The following is a 20,228-nucleotide window of genomic DNA, read 5'->3' as shown; positions in this document are numbered from 1 at the left end:
GGTGAGAAAGGTGGGCGACTGTACATATATTCTGAAGTGTCATGAATGAGCCTTGCTTTATCCTCATACGTTCTTTGCTAAACAAAGGTCAGCTTCATGACCCCTTTAGTCTGATGAAAATCACTGCAGATCCATGTAAGACAGACAAAACTCTGGCATTCTTGTTTTTTCCTCTCATCCCTGACCACCTTCTGTGGTGACTAAGTGGATACTTGTGTTACAGGTCACTCTTGTATCTGCCATAGTCTTTGAAAAGAGAGCAATTGAAATACCCACAAAACACTTTATGGCTTTATTTTGACTTGATTAATACTTTGTTAGAACATGTTTGCTAATAGTGAAGGAATTAACTATTTCCTTCACTTTTTTTGAAGTATTTCTTTTGGGAGTTACTCTGTTAGCAGTAGATGATGCTTCTAAGTAACCAAGATAGGACAGAAATATTGAATGTCACATTTTCCTGGTATCTTCAGGACTGCGTATTAATACAGGATGTTGACTTAATGTGTTGAATGTGTTTAAAAAATGGTCGATGTAATTTGCCCTTTTGAAAAAGCCATTATCTTCAAGTGTAAATGCAGATGGAAGAAACTGCAATAACTTACAGACATTAAACATGTAAAAAGATCATTTAAGCTGTTCAGTCTTCCTGCATGTAGGGAATATTCTTTACAGAGGAGGAACCGTGCAGAATTCCTAATGGATGCTAATGCCATGTGATCTAGCAAAGCCGCAACAATTTAGCACAACTGCGCTTTTTCTTCCTTAATGTAGGCAAGCAAAAATTCACTGTGGGTTCCCGGTAAATTTTACAGTCACACAACTGTAACTACATAAGGAATTTGTCAAGATACATCCTTTAAAGATAATAAAAATGAGGAAAGATTCTTGGAACTGGATACGTTTCCTCAGAGGTGGCTTGCACTTAAAATGGCTGTGGTTCACTGTAAGACTAGCTGCTATTTCCATGTTTACCTAGATGCATAGATTTATTTCTGCACAAATGTCAAGCATTTGAATGGATAGCCATACATTCTGAAAGAATAGAAAATTTGTGGTAGAAATAGTTAATACAAACCCTGTAAACTGTTAGGAAGAGGCACATTTTAAGAAAGTAGGCTTAATTTAGCTTCTGACCATAAATGGAAACGTGAAAATGTATTTCAGGATAAACAAACATGCAGGAGAATAAATCTGTAAGGCACCCAAATACACTGTTAAATGCATTGTGAGTGTTAGTAGAAGCGATAATAAGACGAATCATTCTTAGTGGCTTAATGAAGTGAGCCATTACGTTATTTAAATTACAGGGAGAGCTGCTACTGCTGCCTGTGGAAAAGATTAACAAGTTTTCAGTTGATTGTATCTCTGTCAAACTGTTTACAGTGCAAATTTCTATACCAGGTGTCTGTCTCGCACTGAATGTATGTAGTTTACACGTCAGCACAAACATGTCATTGTTTTTTCAAAACCAGAGTAGAAATCAGAAAAAAAAGTACTGTGATAGAACATCTTAAAGATTCAGAAGCTCTTGCTTCTCCATATTTTAGAGCAGAGACATAATATTTCTAGAATATTTTTCTCAGTGTAAGGGATGTCTTTCGTGGAAAATCTTTCTTATTTGCCCAAATTTTCAATCCCCAGAAATATCTCTATTGTAAAATACTTATCTCCACATAATTAAGATGGATTAAATATTCCAAATTCTCTGTTTATTGGGCATGCTAACTTGGAGCTTCAGCTTTTGAGCAGGATTTTTCTGCAAATTCTTTCGAGCTGGTTTGGTACCCAGTACAGAAACTGAGGGCAGGGAATGTTTCTGTGCTGTTAGTGCTCCCTCTACTGCTTCTTTGGAAGCATAGAGCAGGAGAAAGGCAGGCTGACAAATCCAAATGCATGAAAAGCAGGCTTGAAGGAAGAACAGATTAAAGATTTAAAAAAAAAAAAAATGATTGGAAAACTTAATCTTGGGGCTGGGATCTTAATTCCTCTTTTTAACTGCATTATTTGTGAGGTAGTCTTTAAGTATATGATTTGCTATTTTCAATAGAGCTTTGGTCTTACGGGATGAGAAATTGTTATGTAGTGTACTTTATTTTAGAAATTAAAAGTCATTTCTGAAATGCAGTGGTACTCCAGAAATAAAAAGGAAGATTTTAAGAGCAGGTAACCTCAATTTTAGTGTCCTCAGTCTTTGAATGATTTTCATCTTTACTGATAAGGTTACAAGGATCATAAGGCATAAATACTAATTAATGAAAATCAGATCTTACTTTGCAGTTAGTCCATCTAGTGTACAAATATTAAAAATACAAAAATACAAATTTTGAAATAATATAAACAGGTAAAGTGGTAACAAGCATGCGTGCATATATATATATATATATATTTTTTTTTTTTTCAGAATTATTTTGTTTAAAGTGAGGTGATGGGAATGTATGTAGTTGTATACTCCGATTTTCCCCAAGCGTAGGTTGAACCATAAAAAGAATGTTAATATGCACTAAAAAGCGGGTGAGAGATAGTAATGAGTAGATAATGTTGGTCTTGTTAAAAAGAATCTTGGCAAAAATGCAGTCAGGAAAGCCTACATTTCTTTAATAGAAACACATCAAATTGTTGGTATCTTAATATGGAGAAGTTCCATAATTGCCCAGAAAGGAATAACATTATTTATTGGCTAGAAACAAAAACATGATACTTCTGTGAAATTACGTTTGTATTGCTTGCTAAAATTATTTTGTAGTCAAACTAAAGCCAAAATTAAATAATAATAATGTGATCATAATCTGAATGCTATTTGCACAGCTAATAAAAATATTTGAGAAACGTTATTAAATAAAAAATAAAACACAGGAAAGCATGTGTAAAGGGAGTCCTTCCTGTTACAAATTTTAATATCTTTTCATTCTGCCATGCTATGCGAATTATTTCAGTTTTATAGGTGGATTCATACAGACATATGAATGTAAAAAAAAGTCCCTCAATTGTAGATGTCCACTTGGAGACATAAAAGGTCTGATTTTTCAAGGTCTGCTCTACTTTATACCATTTCATAGGTTTGGCATGCTTCTCTTCATTGATCAATAGGTACACATTTTCACATTTTCATTTCATATTTCACGTTTTCTGGAAGCTCGGATCTCAAGGTGAGTATCCATAAAAGGAGGAATACGTGGTCACAGACACTTTATTCTGGTCTTAACGTGCCTGCAGGGGTGTAGTATACTGCACGTTCACAGTGACTTGCAGGACACTTAGTGGTACAGAATATGGACAGTGGCACACAGTGGCAGAGATAGAATATGCTGCACTGTGGTGTCATACCCTTACCTGTCCTACAACATCCTGTCTGACTCAATAAAATTCTGACTTTCTAAAACTGAAGTGACAATGGTACTGATTTATGCTCAGATCACTAGCTCTATCCCTTCTCTCTTCATCTTGTTCGTTCTGGCGAAGAATTGTGTATGACTACGTATGTATTCAAGACCAATTAGGATTATGAACAATCTTAATTCTATCATATCAAAATTTTTGGAAGTTTGACTTGCAATCTTAATATTCCATTTATATAGATTTTTGTATGTGGTGTCTGTTTTTAATAAAATAACTGAAAATACAGAAATTCCACCGGGTATCATCATGGCTCATGAGTAGGGTTGCACTGACAACATTCCTAAAGTCTGAGTTCCTATATTCATAATACGTTTTATGTATAAAACTGAAATTAATTTGCAACAGCCTTAACAAAACCAGTATTTAGCCAGCTTCTGCAAGATACGCAAATGGATTTACAAAAGGAAAATGTTTTCCTTGCTGGATTAAAACTAGGAAAGAAGCTAATAAATTGCACAAATGTTAATAAATTGAACATTAGATCTATCCCTAACATAATAGTTCTGAAATATGGCTACATACATTACTGAATCCTCACAGAAAAAATACACACATAGCTTATGGTAATATTTAACCTTATAGTAGTGGTTATGATTTTTGAAAAATGAGCATATTTTTGGAGGAAGTTGCGAGAACAACTTTTGTTAATGTTGCTTGCAGAAATCAAAATACAAAGCCTGGTACTTGAATTTTCATGTATAACAAACCATAAATCTCGAGGCGGAGGGGTCCTGCTTCATTTTTTGTTTTCGGATGAGTTAGATCAGACTGATCAATTTTTCATCAATTTTTACTGTAATTAACTAATTAATACATTATGTCATAGGTCACAGGCATGATTAGAGTACTCTAATTTTACAGCTGTTCACGAACATACTTAGCACTTTCTGAAAGAAAGCAAGCTAATATCCAACCACTGAAAATGTGTCTTCATCACTGATATTTTCAGCAACCTTGAAGGACTAAAGCATTGCTCTGGGCAATCCTCATTTAATGTACAAAAATAATGTCTATTGCTTTTATGTTTCCTTTACTAAAGCTTTTAGTTATAGGTAGTGTTGTACAGCAAAGTCCCTAGTGCTGCAATCTTCCTCCCTTCGTAGACTGCTGAATTTAATGCAGATTTACAGAGAGCTTTGATGTACTGTCCGGAAACTCTCAAATCCATCCAGTAATATCTGGCTTGTTATCATTTTTCAAGTCCCTAACCCATACAGCACGTTCACAAAATCTTTCCAAAACAAACTATACTAATGTCTATACATGCCAAACATTTCCTGTTTATATAGCCGTTAACAAAATGTTCAGCAGCCTTTCCTCTTGCATACCATTGTCTTACCTGAAGTACCTCTACAAAAGGAGAGGCTTGGGATAACAACATTGTTAAATAAGCTAAATCTCAAATATAACATTTGAAATGATTTTTGTTTTATATGAACAATTTTAGGACAACACAACACATACGTTCTTTATCTTTTCCTGAAGTTTTGTGGTTTGTTAATAAAAGACTAGGAATCTTTAAGCTGAATTATGAAAGTGACGTTTAAATCAATATAGACCATAAGTCATTCTTGCAAAAAGATGGCCTTCTCCAAAGCTGTATGACAAATGAAACAAGGAGACCATCTTAGAAGAAAAGAGACAGTTGATCATACTTGTGCAGAGATTCTTGAAGAAGAATTTCTGTTATCTTTACAGTAGGCAAAGGAATATATTGTTCCTACTATTCAAAATACTGAATGTTCTTGGAAGACCAAGAAGATGGATGTTTAAACTTCTGTAATAAAAAATGTATGTTATTCTCCTACATTTTTCATCATAGTTTAAAAAAATACTTAAATGTGCTGTTTATTATTTGTTTTTGGTGGTTATAATGAATTCCAAAATGAAAATAGTGAAGCACTTATTCAAAAATACTTGATTTGTCATTTCTTTTAGAACGTACTGCTCTACAGAATGTGATACATGGTCTGACACAAACTGTTGAAAACCAGTGTAACGTGAAAGGTAAAGAGAAAAGTGTTCCTATATATACTGTACTGTAATTTAGAATGAGCAGGTGTTTAAATGTTTAATTTATATTTAATGCTTTTTTCAGAGAAGAAGAGTGGCTAGCAGCCAAGCAGAAAGGAAACAAATTGTATCTCATAGCAATCCTGTGCATGTTTTAGTGGTTTGTGTGCTTAATAAATGTCTGTTGCTATTATCCTTAGAATCCACTAGTAAAAGTTCTAGCGCAGTGAGATTTTTTTAATCAATAGTTGGGTTTTAATTTTATTTCAGTGTCGCACAGGAAATCTTACAAAAAGTGCGAAAGTATTATTCATTTTTTGGACTATGGTCTAGTAAAGCATTTACGCATAGTTTTTACACGTTTAAGTACTTTAAGAGTCTTAATCCTCAGCTTAAAAATGATTTTAAGAATCAGTTGTTATCCGTAAATACTTGGCAAAGTCTCAATACTTGACAAATACTCAATACTTGACAAAGTCTCTCTTTAAAATTGCTATTTTAAAATAAAAATATATAAATATTATGACTATATATAATAACTATAAATATATATAAATATTATATATAATATCACATTTTTAGACATCACATGGACCAAAGTATCTTTATATCACAGTATAGCTATATAGCATATACTTAATTTCATACCCATTGTGTGTTCAAGGCACAGTAGCATAAATGTTAATAAACCTCTAAAAATGGGAAGTATATGGTTGTTTTTAATACTCAAAAGGATTTTTAATAATAAATTGAATTTTTTTCTAAATTCTGTCTTTGTGATGCTACTTTTCATTTAATTAGCATACTTACTATCACTATAGTCAGGCTGCTTAGGAGCCTGTGTGCATCTACTGAGTTCATTTTTTGGGAAATGGGTACTTAAAAAGAAAGGATTGCGTCTCCTACTTGCAAGTGCCCCACACAGGATAATAATCTCTTAATTTCTGAACTAAAGGACTTTGCATCTAACTGTTATTGACTGGATCAGTTATGAGAAGGCTGAAGACCAAAGTAGTAATATCAGGCAAATATTATGATTAAACTATGAATTATCTGTTCAAAAAATGGCAACGGAGGTTACTTAGTTGCGCAAATGAAGATTGTCATGTCTATAAAATGTTTACAGTTTCTTAAGTTTAGACAGGTCAAATGAAAGTCATTTTTTTAGTCTTATGTTAACCATACTGCTGAAATTTACTTTTTAGTGACTCAGTTTATGTTTTATTATTACATAGATGAAAATGAGAGACTGAAGGATAACATTCGCATCTTGGAAGAGAAATTAAAGGCTCGTGAACAGGTGCGTCATGAATGGTCATTCTTTAGGCAGAGGAATAAGGTGTCTCTTTCTCTTTTGTAACAGTTCATATATATTCTTAAACTCTTTGCTACTGATGACATTATTGTCGCACTTTTCCTGGAGTTTTATCATGTGCACAGGGGGAACAGTTGTTCTCAAACCAGTATCAGTATGAGAATGCGTTACTGCAAAGACTAAGAGGTCAGTCCAACTAAGTGCTGAGAACTCTGGCTCAGTCTAAGTTGCACTTACTTTTAGCTGCATTAGCTTTAAATTCAGCTTCATAGGCTAGAAGTTAATCATTTGTCCAAAAACACAAATACATGTTTGATGTTCAAGACAACTGCTTTACTGCCAAAGAATCAAGAACCTCTGTGAATTTTGTCAGTGGTCTCCTTGGGAGTGAACGCTACAAAGAGGATAGGCTCCTTGACTCATAACAAATTCCGTCTAGCATCTCTCTACTTTTCATCTGTTCCACTCTTTTTTTGGAAGACAGGTAACACCAGCAGTGCTAGTCAGGAGTCTTGTCAGTGCTCTGTGCTAAGATTGCACATCTGTTCCCTACATAGAATTTGGAACACTCTTGATACTAATTTTCTTTGTCTGCATTAATACTAATGATGAGTTGTTTATATTGAACTCGTGTACCAATAGAGCTGTTATCTTGACAATTTGAGGATAAAATAAGTAATGCCTTCAAAAAGATGATAAAACCTACATTATTAATCCTCAAATTGTGGTATAGAAACTATGATTATATACATGGTGGAGCTTCCCAGTGTTGTTCTGAAAGCACTTACCTGACATATACACTATTACCACCAATCAATAACTGCCTTTTTAAGTGCCTCTGAACATTGCTCTGGTCGGTGACTGCCTCCAGGAGAGGGCTTGGACAGGAGCTTTGGGGAAAGCACCTCTACGCTGGCAACTACAGCTAGTAATTACTACTTGGTAATTCTGGAGTATTTCTTAACATATTAGAGCAAACTTATATAATAAGTATACTCAAGCTTCCTTTCCTCAGGTTATCAGTGCCACCAGCGTCACTACTGCTTATATCACAACCATTTCCACTGCTGCCAGTGTGAAGTTGTGGAATCCTTGACATAAGCCATACTAACAAAACTGCGTATTTTAAATACAGTTCATTATTATACAATCTTTAGTCAAAATCTAAAAAAGTATAGCTGCACTCATTAACTAACTGCAGCACTGGTTTGGGGAAAGGTATGTGACTTCTCCATTCACCCTTTTTTTCCTGATAAGAGCAATTTCTAATTTTATTTTAACAACACTAATAGCTGTAATACAATTTGTATCTGCTACTCTTTTCATCTGTGGACTTCAGTCAGGTTGTGGAAGTAGTAACTGGTCATTCTGAATTTACTAGAGCTAGAAAAAGCAAATACTAAATTATGGAGAGTATTGCACATTTTGACCAGAATGTTGTATTTCACAGAAGACTTTCTAAGTAAGTACAGAATCCTAAAGATTTTCTTTATGAAGCTTTTTACATTCACAGGAGTATAAACATAAGATTGAGACGCTTTTGACAGAAATTCAAAACAAAGAGGAAGACCACAAATTAGAAGTAACACAGTTGAATTGCGACATGAAAAAAAAACGTAAGTTCTCTGAAGATGGAATGCTATGGAGCTGAGTAAACCATGTTGAAACCTATTCGAGGATAAATACAAGAAATACAGTTCAACTTCTTAATGGAGATACATGACTGGAAAACATTTTCTAATTAAAGTACAAGTGTAGTACTCACAAAACAAAGACACATGAAAGCTAGAGGTGGATAAAGTGTTTAACTGAATTTTATCTTAGCTCAAGAGTAGACAGTTACAGTGAGGTTGTAGTACAGAAGCATAGGATGAGCAGAAATTCCAAAACAGGTAGAACAAGCGCTGGGAACATGGACCTAAGAAAAATCTGAAGGAAGGAAATTTTGGGTTAAGTGCTGGCTGGAAAATTGCCTTATGAACTGTGTGCTAGATTGCTGTTACGGTGTTCCAGCTATGCTCAGGAAAACAGGACTCCATACCATTTTTGTAAATAAATAATACTGCAACAAGAAACACCTTAATAATTGCAACAAGATACACCTTAATAATTGCAGAAACACTGCAATAATTCCAGTATTAATTTTTTTCATTACAGACGTAACTTTCAACAGTAAGAGGTTTTGGTTATCCACTTAACACAAAAAAAGGCTAACAAAGTCTTTGCAAAATGTGATGCTTCTCTAAAGAGACTCCATCTTACTGTGATGGGACAGGGTCGTTTCCATGTAGTTTTAAAACATGTTTTTTGTTTTACTGAAATTCTTTTCCTGTGAAATACTCAACAGCTGTTCAAGAAAGTCTTAAGATTTGTGAAATGCAATTGTTCTTTTTCTATGTAAACCTGTTTATATTTTAATCATCATATTTCATGTTATTACTGTTATTAGTTGAACTAATAGAAGTGGAGTATAGGGAACAAGTAGCGAAAAAAGAACTGGAAATACTAGAGTTAACCAGACAACTGAAAACTCAAGATGAAGAGAAGCAGAATGAAATAATTAAACTGCAGATAGAGGTATGCATTTTGAAGCTGAGCTAAAGGTAATTAATTAGGCAGTGGTGCACTTAGAAGATTTTGTGTAGTGAAGAATGGTGTCAATGGTACCTAACAGAGAAATGTAATGGAACCTAGGAAAATTAAAAAATGATCATCTGCACAAAAGGGAATGGCATGTACTCCCTTCTGTAACTGTATCTGAATAGCTTCTGCTCGGAAATAAGTTTTACCTGCCATGTAGGGACATTGAAGTTTGCTGTATCCTTAAGTTAAATTATTTTGGAAATTTTGCCATCTATTTCTTGAGCTATAATGAAATGAAAGCAAATGTTTTCTACTTAACGTCTATTCTTTTTAATTAATTTTTATTAATGCTTGGAAGATATGGTTATTTGTAAACTTCAGGAGCTTAAAGACTTCTAATCCTGCAGAGCTTTGAGAGTCACAGAATTCAACGTGTGTTTCGTGGCTTAGGTTTTAAGGCCACTCTCCCAATTACAGAAAAATGAAGGAAATACTTCAAACCTTTCACATTAAAAAAGAAGTAAGGTGTGAAACTGTTTGGACTGAGTTCCCCTTGGAACACAAAGGAAGGATAATGGTTTCAAGGATTTTTTGCATCCTTCCCATTCTCTCCTCCTGCACACAATAGGACTGGGGAACCATCTTTGTTCTTTCAATGTTGTTTAGCAGTGTTTTTGTTCATTTAACATTTCAGAAATACTTATGTATGGTAAATTGCCATTATAATATTTTGTATCAATTCTTTCTTTTTGAAATAATTTGAAGCATTAAAAAAAAACTCTTAACATGTAATTGCATTTTTTAAAATAAACTTTCACAGTTTCATTGTCCTAGAATTAAATAGTAGATAAGCGTACTATTACTATTTTTAGGTACAAAACCATGGGAAAACTGAAAATTATGCTTGTATTATTTGTATTAATATTTTCCTGTTGGGTTATTAATGTTTTATCTTTTCCTGATTCTTTCAGTTCAATGCTAAATTAGCGAGAGTTCAGAATAAAACAGCAAAATCATTTTCCGATGCTTCTGTCTTGCCACAAAGTATCTATCGAAGGGTATGTGCTTGAATAGCCTGCAGGCTGCAACTACTGTTACAGTCAATTTCAAACAGCAGTTCCCTGGGCTTTTATTGTTTTGTTTTGTAACAGAAATTTGGGGGGGGGGGGGGGGGAAAGTGTTTCATGTCTGACAGGATCCATATCATTCACTTTTCCAACGCTTCCCTCCCATCTATTTACAACTAATTTCATGCCTTTTTGCACTGATCTTGATACAGATGTGATTCAGCAGCTTAATACCTTTGATACCAGCAACAAAAGCCCCCATGTTAAATGGTCAAATGTGTAGAATTGTTAACTTGGGAACTTAAGGTACAGCTGACATCAATGACTGTGATATAAATTACATATGTGCACTACTGTTCTGGTAGACTGGGGACTTTGGGATGTCACAGAAATAGGATTCTGGGGAAGTCATTTTTGTAATACTGTGAAAAATATTGTTAGACTATTTCTCATTAGCAGCAGCATATTGTATTGGTACATAATTCTACAAGATATTTAACAATGAAGCGTTTGTCTGCATTTTTACAGAAGCTGCAGCATCTCCAGGAGGAAAAAAACAAGGAAATTGAAATTCTGCGTAACACCATAAGAGACTTGGAGCTACGTCTTAATAAAGGCCAGGACTTGCACTTCAAACGAAAGCGGTTCTGAGAATATGTACTTTTGAACTACTTTGTCATACAGTGAGAACTAGAAATAGTGTATTTCAAACTGCACTTCAAAAGTAAAAGCAAAATACAAGGAAATACTGAATCTATTTTTTATTGAAAAACTCTTGTCAAACATTCCCTAAACATACATTCTGTTCAGTAGTACTTTCCTGCTAATCAGCATTCACCATAAGAAGCTTCAGGTTTTGTAGGAGTAACAGTTTCCCTATTAAGCCATCATCAACTATGGTGTATGCTTTCAATGTGGTTTTCCTTTCTTGAATATTCTCTTCTTTATCCAAGAATCTTTCAAATGACTTTATTTTCACTTTAACTTGGTTAGTCAAAGAGTGCTAAGTTAAAAACAATAGTTATACAAGTTTCAGCAGAATATTGCAGTACTAATCAATACAGATTATCAAATTCAGCACTGTTCTAAACAAAGACAAACATTACATCAAGACTGAATTTGGTCCCTACCCTCCCACTTTTTTATATAGATACTGATCTGCATTACGAGCTGTTAACACTGCCTGTCATTTTAGGCACAATCCTATTAATTTAGTAGGATCTTACAAGCTGCAGCAGTGTGTAGTACTGGACCCCGATACAGTAAATAGCAATAAAAGATAAACATATAATCTGTTACTTTCAAATAATGCAATTATTGCTTACATTTGAGATAAGAAGTTATTGTGGCGTGTTGCTTAGAAATAACATTTTATTGTACGCAATTTGTATCCATAGGTTAGAAAAAAAAAAAACAAACTGTGAATATATTCCATGTTCTTTCTTAACAATAAAGTATGATTAAAATATCTTTTTTGGTCATCTTCTATTCTTGGTTGCTAGCATCAAACAGAAGCCCCTAGGTCATAGTTTATGCTCCTGTCCTCACAAATGCAAGCAGAATGTTAGAAGAAAAACAAGAAAGACAAATTAATCAAGAAGGCAGACACCTTTCAACTGCAACTGAAAAACAAACTATGGGTCAGTTAAATGGCTTTAAAATAGGAAGTTTTTCATTGATGGAATTAGATAGGTTTTGTTTACTTCCAAGAGCGCTGCTGTAACGCTCCATTTGTTTGCGCTACTTATATTCTAACTCCACGCTTCCGTCACCTGTCTTGAGATAATTTTTTTTATTGTGGGGCAATAAAAACACTTCATCTGTTATTTTTTCCACTCCCAAAATTAAATGAACTTAGATAGTGTTTTATGGTGTTTAGTTTGTTTCTCAGGCTCACTTTCCTTCCTCTTCCTGTCACTGTCAGGTGTCACTAGTTTCTCTTGCTGCTGGTGACTGTCAGGCAGCTGAAAGCAGACGTCACTGTCATGATTCAGTAATGTCCTCTGCTAACAGCTGGCCGTGTCACCTGCAAGAATTCGGAAGTGCTCCGTGACACTGTCAAGTGACAGAATGCCTTAGCTCTTCAAACAAAAGGTGTCGACAATGTCAGCATCAGCTACTAGAAGTTGAGTCTGATGCTTTCTGCCAGGTTCAAGTTAACTGGTTTTTACAGCTGGCTTTTCTCTTTTTTCATAGCTTTTTATCTTGTGTATGAGATTCTGCACCTTCTCCCTGAGGAAGAGTTTCTAGCGGTTCTTGATTACCTCTCTGATCATGTCTGTTATGGCCAAAAACTCTATGACGCCGACCACTCTGAGAAGAGTGTCGTCTTGGAGATTCAGCAGGAGCCTGTTGGTTCTCATTTTTGGAATGATGACTCTCCTCATGGTGGTGGTGTCTGTGTCTGTGCAGGTGGTGACGATGTGAATGTTGGCCAGCTGGTTTTGGTTCTATCTCTGCTAGCTTTTCATCTGCCTTTTTAGTGATGTTTTCACATATATCATCAATATAGGGTTCCTGGAAAATAAAAAGTTCAAATAAGGCATTATACCTAATTAAACTAGTTGTAAAATAATTATCTTCTTGGTGTTTTTGCAGTACCTGAAATCTAAGTGATGGATTATTTAAAATTATTGTTTATAAGTAACTTTGAAAGACTGATGCTGTAATATAAAACGTGAACAACAGCCTATACTTCTTTACAGAAAACAATGATTCATTTAGCTTTTTGGCTTCCAACAAAATCGAGAAAATACAAGTACGATGCTAAAACGTTGCCACCGCTCCACCCCAAAAGTATGTGGAGAAGGGGAAAGCAGCGCAAGTTGGTGCCAAGTAGGGAATCTGCAGCACCTTGTGAAGGGTCTTGCAGGAAAAAGGAAAACGAGGAAGAACTATCTGCCTCCAGGATTTGTCTTCGAGGCTCAGTCTTTTGTATATCTCAGGTTATTGGGCTTAACTGCCACTTTTTTCTGGTGGTGCTCTTTAGGCAGTTGAAGTAAGTATGTCAGTGGAGTAGCTATGAGAACAGGCCATATTGATGAGAGATGGGTTTTGGAGGTTTTTCAGTAAAGGTAGGTTAAAAAAATATTTTTCTTTAAGTACTCAATATTATTTCAAAAACATGAAGGATACCAAGTTTGAGAAGGAAATTCTTCTCTTATTGAATGTCAACGTTAATTCAAGAGAAGCACAGTAATTGAGCCGTAAGAAAAAAAAAAGTCGGGAAAGTGAACGCGACTGATCAAGCTAGGTGACTTCAGCTACGAGTACCTGTATAAGCACTACAGACTGAATGTGAAATAGGCACACAGACACTCTGAAATTCCTTCTAAACATCATATACAGTGTTTGACATCTGAATTCTTGAGGAAGACTGTCTCACAAAGAAGTGTTTCTTTCTGAGAAAGTGTTACTTCACTGAAGAAAGGTATGACTATCAAAAGGCACCTTGTTCTACAACATGGCTGATACCTGGACAGGGCTCCTAATGTAAACTCTTGGGGAATTAAAATTCAAATAATTGCTAATAAGTTTTCTTATTCTAGGATCCCATAGTTGACTTGTCTGTGGCCTACATTTCGCTGGAAAACTGTATGAGGAAAACTGAAACCATGACGCTTCTGGCTGAACTTTCATGACTAGGTATGTACAATTTCTGATAACCTTTAAGGTACTCCTGATCTTCAGTTATATTGAAAACAAAGCTGCCCTTTTTCATAAGGGTAACAATACTTTGTCATCATTACCACTTTTTTAAAGCGAGTTCTGTATATTGTTTTTAAATACAAACTAAAAAGAATAGTAACTCAAACCAGCTTAGATTTGACTACCAGGTCTTCTAAAAGTATACTATTCGTTTAAGTACCTACCTGGCCCCCAGGACTGAGGCATTAAATGCTCACTAAGCGTGTGTAACTCCAGAAATTGAATAGCATCCAAGATTTGACTTGATTCACATTTCTATCAAGGGCAGGAACTTAGATAATCAGTCTATTCTCAATAATCAGTTGATTCTAAATTAGATCTGCTTCATTTTGAAAAATGCTTAAAAGTTCTCTAGCAAGAGGCATGTAAACGTTTAGACTCTAAAACATGTGTTCTGGGATTAATCACACTGAAGTAATTATTTTTAAATACTGGTCCAGTCCACTTTCCCTTTCCTAGTGCGTACAGAATGAAATAAGAAAATACCGTGTAAGAGCAATTTCCACACTTGTTTTCACAGTATGCAATCTTTATAGATTCTTCTACGTATTGGAAAGACAGGAAGGAATAGGGCAGACCCAGATGATACACTAGACGGCCACATCTAGGGAGAGAAAGAATTCCATAGTTACATATACGTAAACATATATATATATATATAAAATTAAATCTCTCTTCTTCTCATCACATCTCCTTATTTTGTTCACCTCAATCCTCCCATACTGTACAATCCTACAAAGACTGTTTCTGTCCAAGGAGTCAAAAGCAGTAAAAATCAGTATCTGCATTATACACTTCTGCCTGCTCAACTACATCAATCAATAGGGTGAAGCATGATTTCTTACTGATACAGTTCTCTTGGCGGAAGCCTCCCATGTAACAGCGTTTTTAGACTACCAAAGGTACACTCTTTACATAGCTGTCTCGCTAAGGAGGACTGCCGTTTGCATAGCAGTACAAATCACAGTATGGTTGTTGCATTCATGCAACGAATGTTTTAATACAGCATAACATGTTTCTTGATTGGAAATGCGAACTGCAGTGCATCTGCATTAGTGATCCAGTGTGCATGAGCGATTCTGATGGTGCACATCTGCTCTGTGTCTGTTCTGGAGCGCTCTGGTATGCACTTGAGCACACTACTGGTGCACTCAGAGCAGATGGAACAAAGGTGGAAGTTGTATACCAGGCACCATGTTAAGTACCCTACTTGCAATGTGGACCACAAGGTTCTCCAGCCATAGCTCTCTACACAGGTGTAGTCCACGTCTAGGACCAGCAGCTGGCACAAACTTCACTGGCAGTAAAGACACAGTGAGGACATATAGTCCTTGAACTATAATGGATCACAGCCAAACCAGTGCCAAGCCAGTTGGTAAAATAAACACACCCTATGTTTCAACGTCACAGATTAGTTCTACCTTTCAAATTTTGTGGGCCAGGTGTCAACTTTGGGGTCCCTTCGGGGGCTACATGCAGCCTTGATCTGTTCATCTATCATGTGACAACCTTCCTCCCACACACTCAGGCATATTTGCTGCAATAACATCCGTTCCCTCTCTAAGGATCATTGAAGTGTTAGTTGCAGCCCACAGCCTAAAGTTATCTAATTTGTGCAATGTCTTCGCAGTAGGAGAAAAAATACATGTAATTTTCTAATTCTTTATTAAACTTAATTATGTTTCAATGTGAATTGAGAATGTTCTTTACAGTAACATAATAATAATAATTAAGATGGACATGTTAGAAATGCAAAACTTACTTATCATATAATTTGCATCAAATCTGAAAAATTAGGATTTCAAGTAAGCAATTATTACTGGTTCTCCCAAAAGATAACATGTCCCAGAATCTTACGGTCAAAAAGCTAGTTTATTTCAAAGTTTTAAGTTTCACCTAAAAACTAACTTTTCTACATGGAGACAGGAAGGTTACATGACATTTTCAACCAATTCTAGTTAAAATGCTTTTATGAAAACTTAGGTAGCTTTTCTGGATTGACTCTATTTTCACATCCATTGACATAATGGAGTTTTCAGAGAATAAAAACAGTGTCAGAATCACTGTCAAATTCTACTCTCCGTTACAGTAATATAAATCAATAGTAACTAAAAAGACAATGTATTTATCCCAAATTTATTTAAACAAAAGCAGACTTTTTTGTAGCTTCCTTCTTCCTGAAAAAGTGGAAGTGCTTTACATAGTGCAACTGAGAAGCTGATTATAACGACTATATCGTGAGGTAATTAGGCTATTTGCAAACTGATTAATTAATATAGTGAATTACAAAGACTGTAAGTACATGCAAATATTTTCCTAATTTTATACACAGACCTGTCATAGATGAGAAAATCATGTTTGTTTCCATTTAAGGTAGTCCAGACATCAGCTTGCTGTTCATCCTGCTGGTAGACAGTGATACAGTCTGAAACACTTTCTTTCAGTAGGTGAAATTTCCTGTGGGACTGAGTTCCCTGGTGGTTGACAACCACATACGAGATATTGACCAGTCCTTCATTCTCTAACTTCACTCGCAAGTCCTCCAATCTAAGGGAGATTGTAAAGAAAGCAGATTATTAAAAACAGGGAATCATAAGAGTCTTTTCCTTTGCAATATAAAAATGTTATTTCTGAATATATGCACGCTTCCAGAGATCAATGATTTGCCTTATTCATCAAACGCTAATGAGCTCCATCTTGCTTTCATTAAAGCAAATGTTATTTCCTCCAAGTTTTAATGGATACAAGCCTAAAACTATTAAAAGAGACTCCTTCCATTTGCCATTACCATCAACTACGTTGTCACCAAATGAGATCATACAGTAACTAGCAGTGTAGTGACATGTCCTGGTTCCTATCCTTGTAAGTAGAATATAGTACTAAATAAAGCAGATGCATTTGTTTTCAGATAGATTTCAGTGATATTTTTACTTCAGTTTTTCTTTTCCCATATTTCTAACAGACAGTTTATCTGGTGCTTTTACTTAAATGTTCTGTTTTGGGTCATATAACTGGTAAAAGTATGCACAGAATGAATACAGCAGCAAGGTGAATAATCAAGAAAGCAAACCTGCAGTTAAAAGGCTGATAGTTCTCCCACTCTGCTTGACATGGTTATTTTCCATAATAGCCAGAAAAGGGATATTACCACAACTGGAACAAAAGGATGGCTATGGAATTTGTGCGTGAGCCCGCTGGCTGTTATTAATGTTCCCTCTCTAATACTAGAGCATGTACATCACAAAATCTTCTTCTCTGCTATGTAATACAGAAAGCTGCTTTCTTCTTGTACAAGCTTTTCACTCATTTCATTTGTATAAGGGTCATTCTTTCCTCCTGAATGGCTCTAGAAAACTCTTTATTTTTTCAGTTTCAGAAAAATTTTGAATAGTCTTGAATTAGAAAGATTCTTTCGAGCCTTTCTAGAATGCATGGATTCAAATCCAACTACCTTGAAAACCAACCACAAAACACACTTTTGACTTGGATGGAGCCAGAGATTTACCACTAGTTTTTCGAGATCCAGTTCTGGAAAGCTTGAAAGAACTATTAGACTAGAAATTTATGCATCCCACGGAGGCAGGGTACTAAGATCTTATTACACTGATCAAAATCAAGCTGTGAAACCAGCACGATCAGTTTTTAAACTCAAGTTATTTTACAACCACTAAATGAATATACGATAAGGGCTGTGAGCACCAGTGTCTCAGGTCTTTTATAAAAATTAAACACTGATAGTTCCCTTGAATGCCTCATCTATTTTCTGCGAGGCCATGCTTTACCATATTTTCTGGTGTTTTTTTCTTTGAACAGACTAGGAAAGTACATTAAAAATGCACATTTGATTTGCCTTTTTCCCTAGAGATCTTTCATGAAGATTATGTGATTCAAGGGGTGTTTTCATATGAAGCATGAGTAAAATATAAGGATCTCTCTGTCCATGTCAGAGAATTATGGTATTTCTTGACTTCAGTATCTTTGCCACATTAATTATCTGTTGTTAACCAAAGTAAAGCTCTGGAGGAACTGTTTCTGTTGGACTTTCATGTGCTTTACTCTTCGTTAACATCAAGTTGATAGCATATTTATGTAGTAACTACAATCTGGAAAAGATAAGCTGTCCGTCAGTACTAAGCCAGCAGCTGAAGAATCCAAACCACTAGCACAAAATGTTCCCGCTGGGAATTAACCTGGTCACCAAGGCCGGGTCACACGTTCTAGCAGGGTCGCTGGCATTTGAGGAAGCCATAGTTCATGGAGCGTATCTGTAGTTGGATGCGTACGTTATCCTCAGACGGCTTTAAAAATTGACGAGGCTTGTTTGGAAAAAAACTGGGAAGGAGGTTTACACTTACCTGGAAGCCTGCAGCAGGCACAAGTATCAGCTAGCTTGGAGGAGAGCTACCACTGTCACCGACCCCCTAGAGTTCAGCATTGGGTTCTCCTCCCCAATATGCCATTCTGGGGGCTCTTTGCAGTTCTGGATCTCTGCCCCTCCTCCTGGGAGGAGGCAGAGACTCAGAACTAGCCCCAGCCCTGCCCACATGGCTGGGCTTTATCTGCAAAGAGAGAAAATAAACAAAATGAGATCAACGCTTAAGCAAAGTTCAGACTCTGAAATCCCCATAACAGAACACTGCAGGACACTGGGTCCATTCAGTTTAAATATACAGTAAGGGGACATTTCAGCAGTATGTTTACTGCTTGGTCATATTTCTTAGATTTTGCAATGGCGTTTCCATATAATAAATAAATCTAGGTCTTTGCTATGTGTAAACAGCTGAAGAAGTACAAAATAATGGCATTTTCTTTTAGTGCAAGTAAACAAACTAGGTTGTTCATTACTCTTTGTAATATTTCAGTTTTTAACATTTCAGTGATGTTAAAGTTGACCTCATTTCTTGTGTTTTTAAGTCTGTGGTGCTGAGCCAGTTTACACCAGAACACTCTAGACCAGTGCAGTCCAGATTCTAGTCTGATTCCAGTCCAGTGCAGCACAGTTCCACTGGCTTTAAAGTAGCTACACCAACAGTATGTTTCGGTACATAGAAAATATTATATAACCTGGCAAGGGGGAAAAAAAAAAAAAAAAAGACTTAAAAGATCTTTACAAGCCAGTTTGTAGCATTTTGGCGCCACTCAGAAAACTCTCTTAAGAATGCAAACACTAGATACAATTCTGCAAAAACAGGAAATGAAACTCAGTTTCAGGATTTCCCAGATTTTACAAAATCTTCTGCCCACACTGAATCCTTTCGATGTTTATGAGAATCAAAAAATACAAGAAATTCTGTAATGATCCTTTTATTCCAATTACATAATAATTTTGGCTTAATATGGTCAGAAAACTCCCGTTATTGAGAAATGACCCTTAAAACCGCTCTCCAACCTGCCCTAGGTTGTGGGATTCTACAGTTCCACCATTCAGATCAGATTCTGGCAGTAAACACAGAGTATTTTTGAAACACTAAGTTCTGATAAATAATATGTTCTCCTTCAATCTTCTCATAGTCTAATAAAATAAAACATTTTAATTACTGATCTTTTAAAGCCAGACTCAGCTGCTGCAAATCTGACATCATTTGTAAAATCCTGCTTTCCCTAATGTTTCTTTCCTGCAGCTATACCAAAAGCATTTTAGGTACAGTACTTTGAGGATTAAATTATGGCCCAGTTGGTATGTGGAGGGCCAGTTTTTTGCTCTTTCTGCACACCTGGAAAACGGCTTGCCTTTACAGGGCTCCACTGCAAACACATAAAGCTCCTAAGCCATGCTGAGATTCCTCTGTAATTTTATAGCCTTCTGCAGCACTGACACCCCAAGGCTAGCAACAGCTGTCTAGCTCTGCAGACAAGACGACAAGTTATGTTCTGAATTACACGTCCCTTAACAGTTCAACTTTTTACTTAGTTTCCAATGGAAATTTCCACAGTCAGTCTTTACAGCCAAAGAAACAGTCTGCCAAATCTTAAGTCATGAAGCTCTTTCACAGTAAAAACAACACACTTAACTTACCCTTTTCTCCCCTCCCTCCCCTCCTTGGCTGCTCCGCTCGACCATGCACTGCAGAAGAAAAACACTTTCGGAGAAGGGCTGTGGTATTTATATGGCTCTTGTTTATCTCACTTCGCAGATGTGGTTC

At 35.8% G+C, this 20,228-nt stretch overlaps 2 protein-coding genes across 3 annotated transcripts in view; one reads left to right on the top strand and one right to left on the bottom strand.

Moving 5' to 3' along the window:
- LOC138064143 (coiled-coil domain-containing protein 152-like) overlaps positions 1-11,261 on the top strand; it is a 20,148-nt gene extending 8,887 nt beyond the window's left edge. For both annotated transcript variants that reach the window (XM_068925385.1, XM_068925386.1), the window contains 6 exons: positions 5,338-5,406; positions 6,648-6,712; positions 8,241-8,343; positions 9,177-9,304; positions 10,282-10,368; positions 10,906-11,261. In XM_068925385.1, the coding sequence (XP_068781486.1) occupies positions 5,338-5,406; positions 6,648-6,712; positions 8,241-8,343; positions 9,177-9,304; positions 10,282-10,368; positions 10,906-11,028 (575 nt within the window). In that variant the 3' untranslated portion in view covers positions 11,029-11,261. The remainder of the gene's footprint in view (positions 1-5,337; positions 5,407-6,647; positions 6,713-8,240; positions 8,344-9,176; positions 9,305-10,281; positions 10,369-10,905) is intronic.
- SELENOP (selenoprotein P) lies at positions 11,124-20,228 on the bottom strand. The gene is made up of 5 exons (XM_009669416.2): positions 20,102-20,228; positions 18,441-18,644; positions 16,420-16,632; positions 14,572-14,689; positions 11,124-12,894 (listed from the first exon to the last, which is right to left on the bottom strand). The coding sequence occupies exons 2-5, from the start codon at positions 18,629-18,631 to the stop codon at positions 12,484-12,486; spliced, it is 933 nt and encodes a 310-aa protein (XP_009667711.2). The 5' UTR covers positions 18,632-18,644; positions 20,102-20,228; the 3' UTR covers positions 11,124-12,483.

This window comes from Struthio camelus, chromosome W (genome assembly GCF_040807025.1).
Source record: "Struthio camelus isolate bStrCam1 chromosome W, bStrCam1.hap1, whole genome shotgun sequence".
In the NCBI taxonomy this organism is placed as follows: Eukaryota; Metazoa; Chordata; class Aves; order Struthioniformes; family Struthionidae; genus Struthio; species Struthio camelus.
This window is presented reverse-complemented; position numbering and strand designations above follow the sequence as displayed.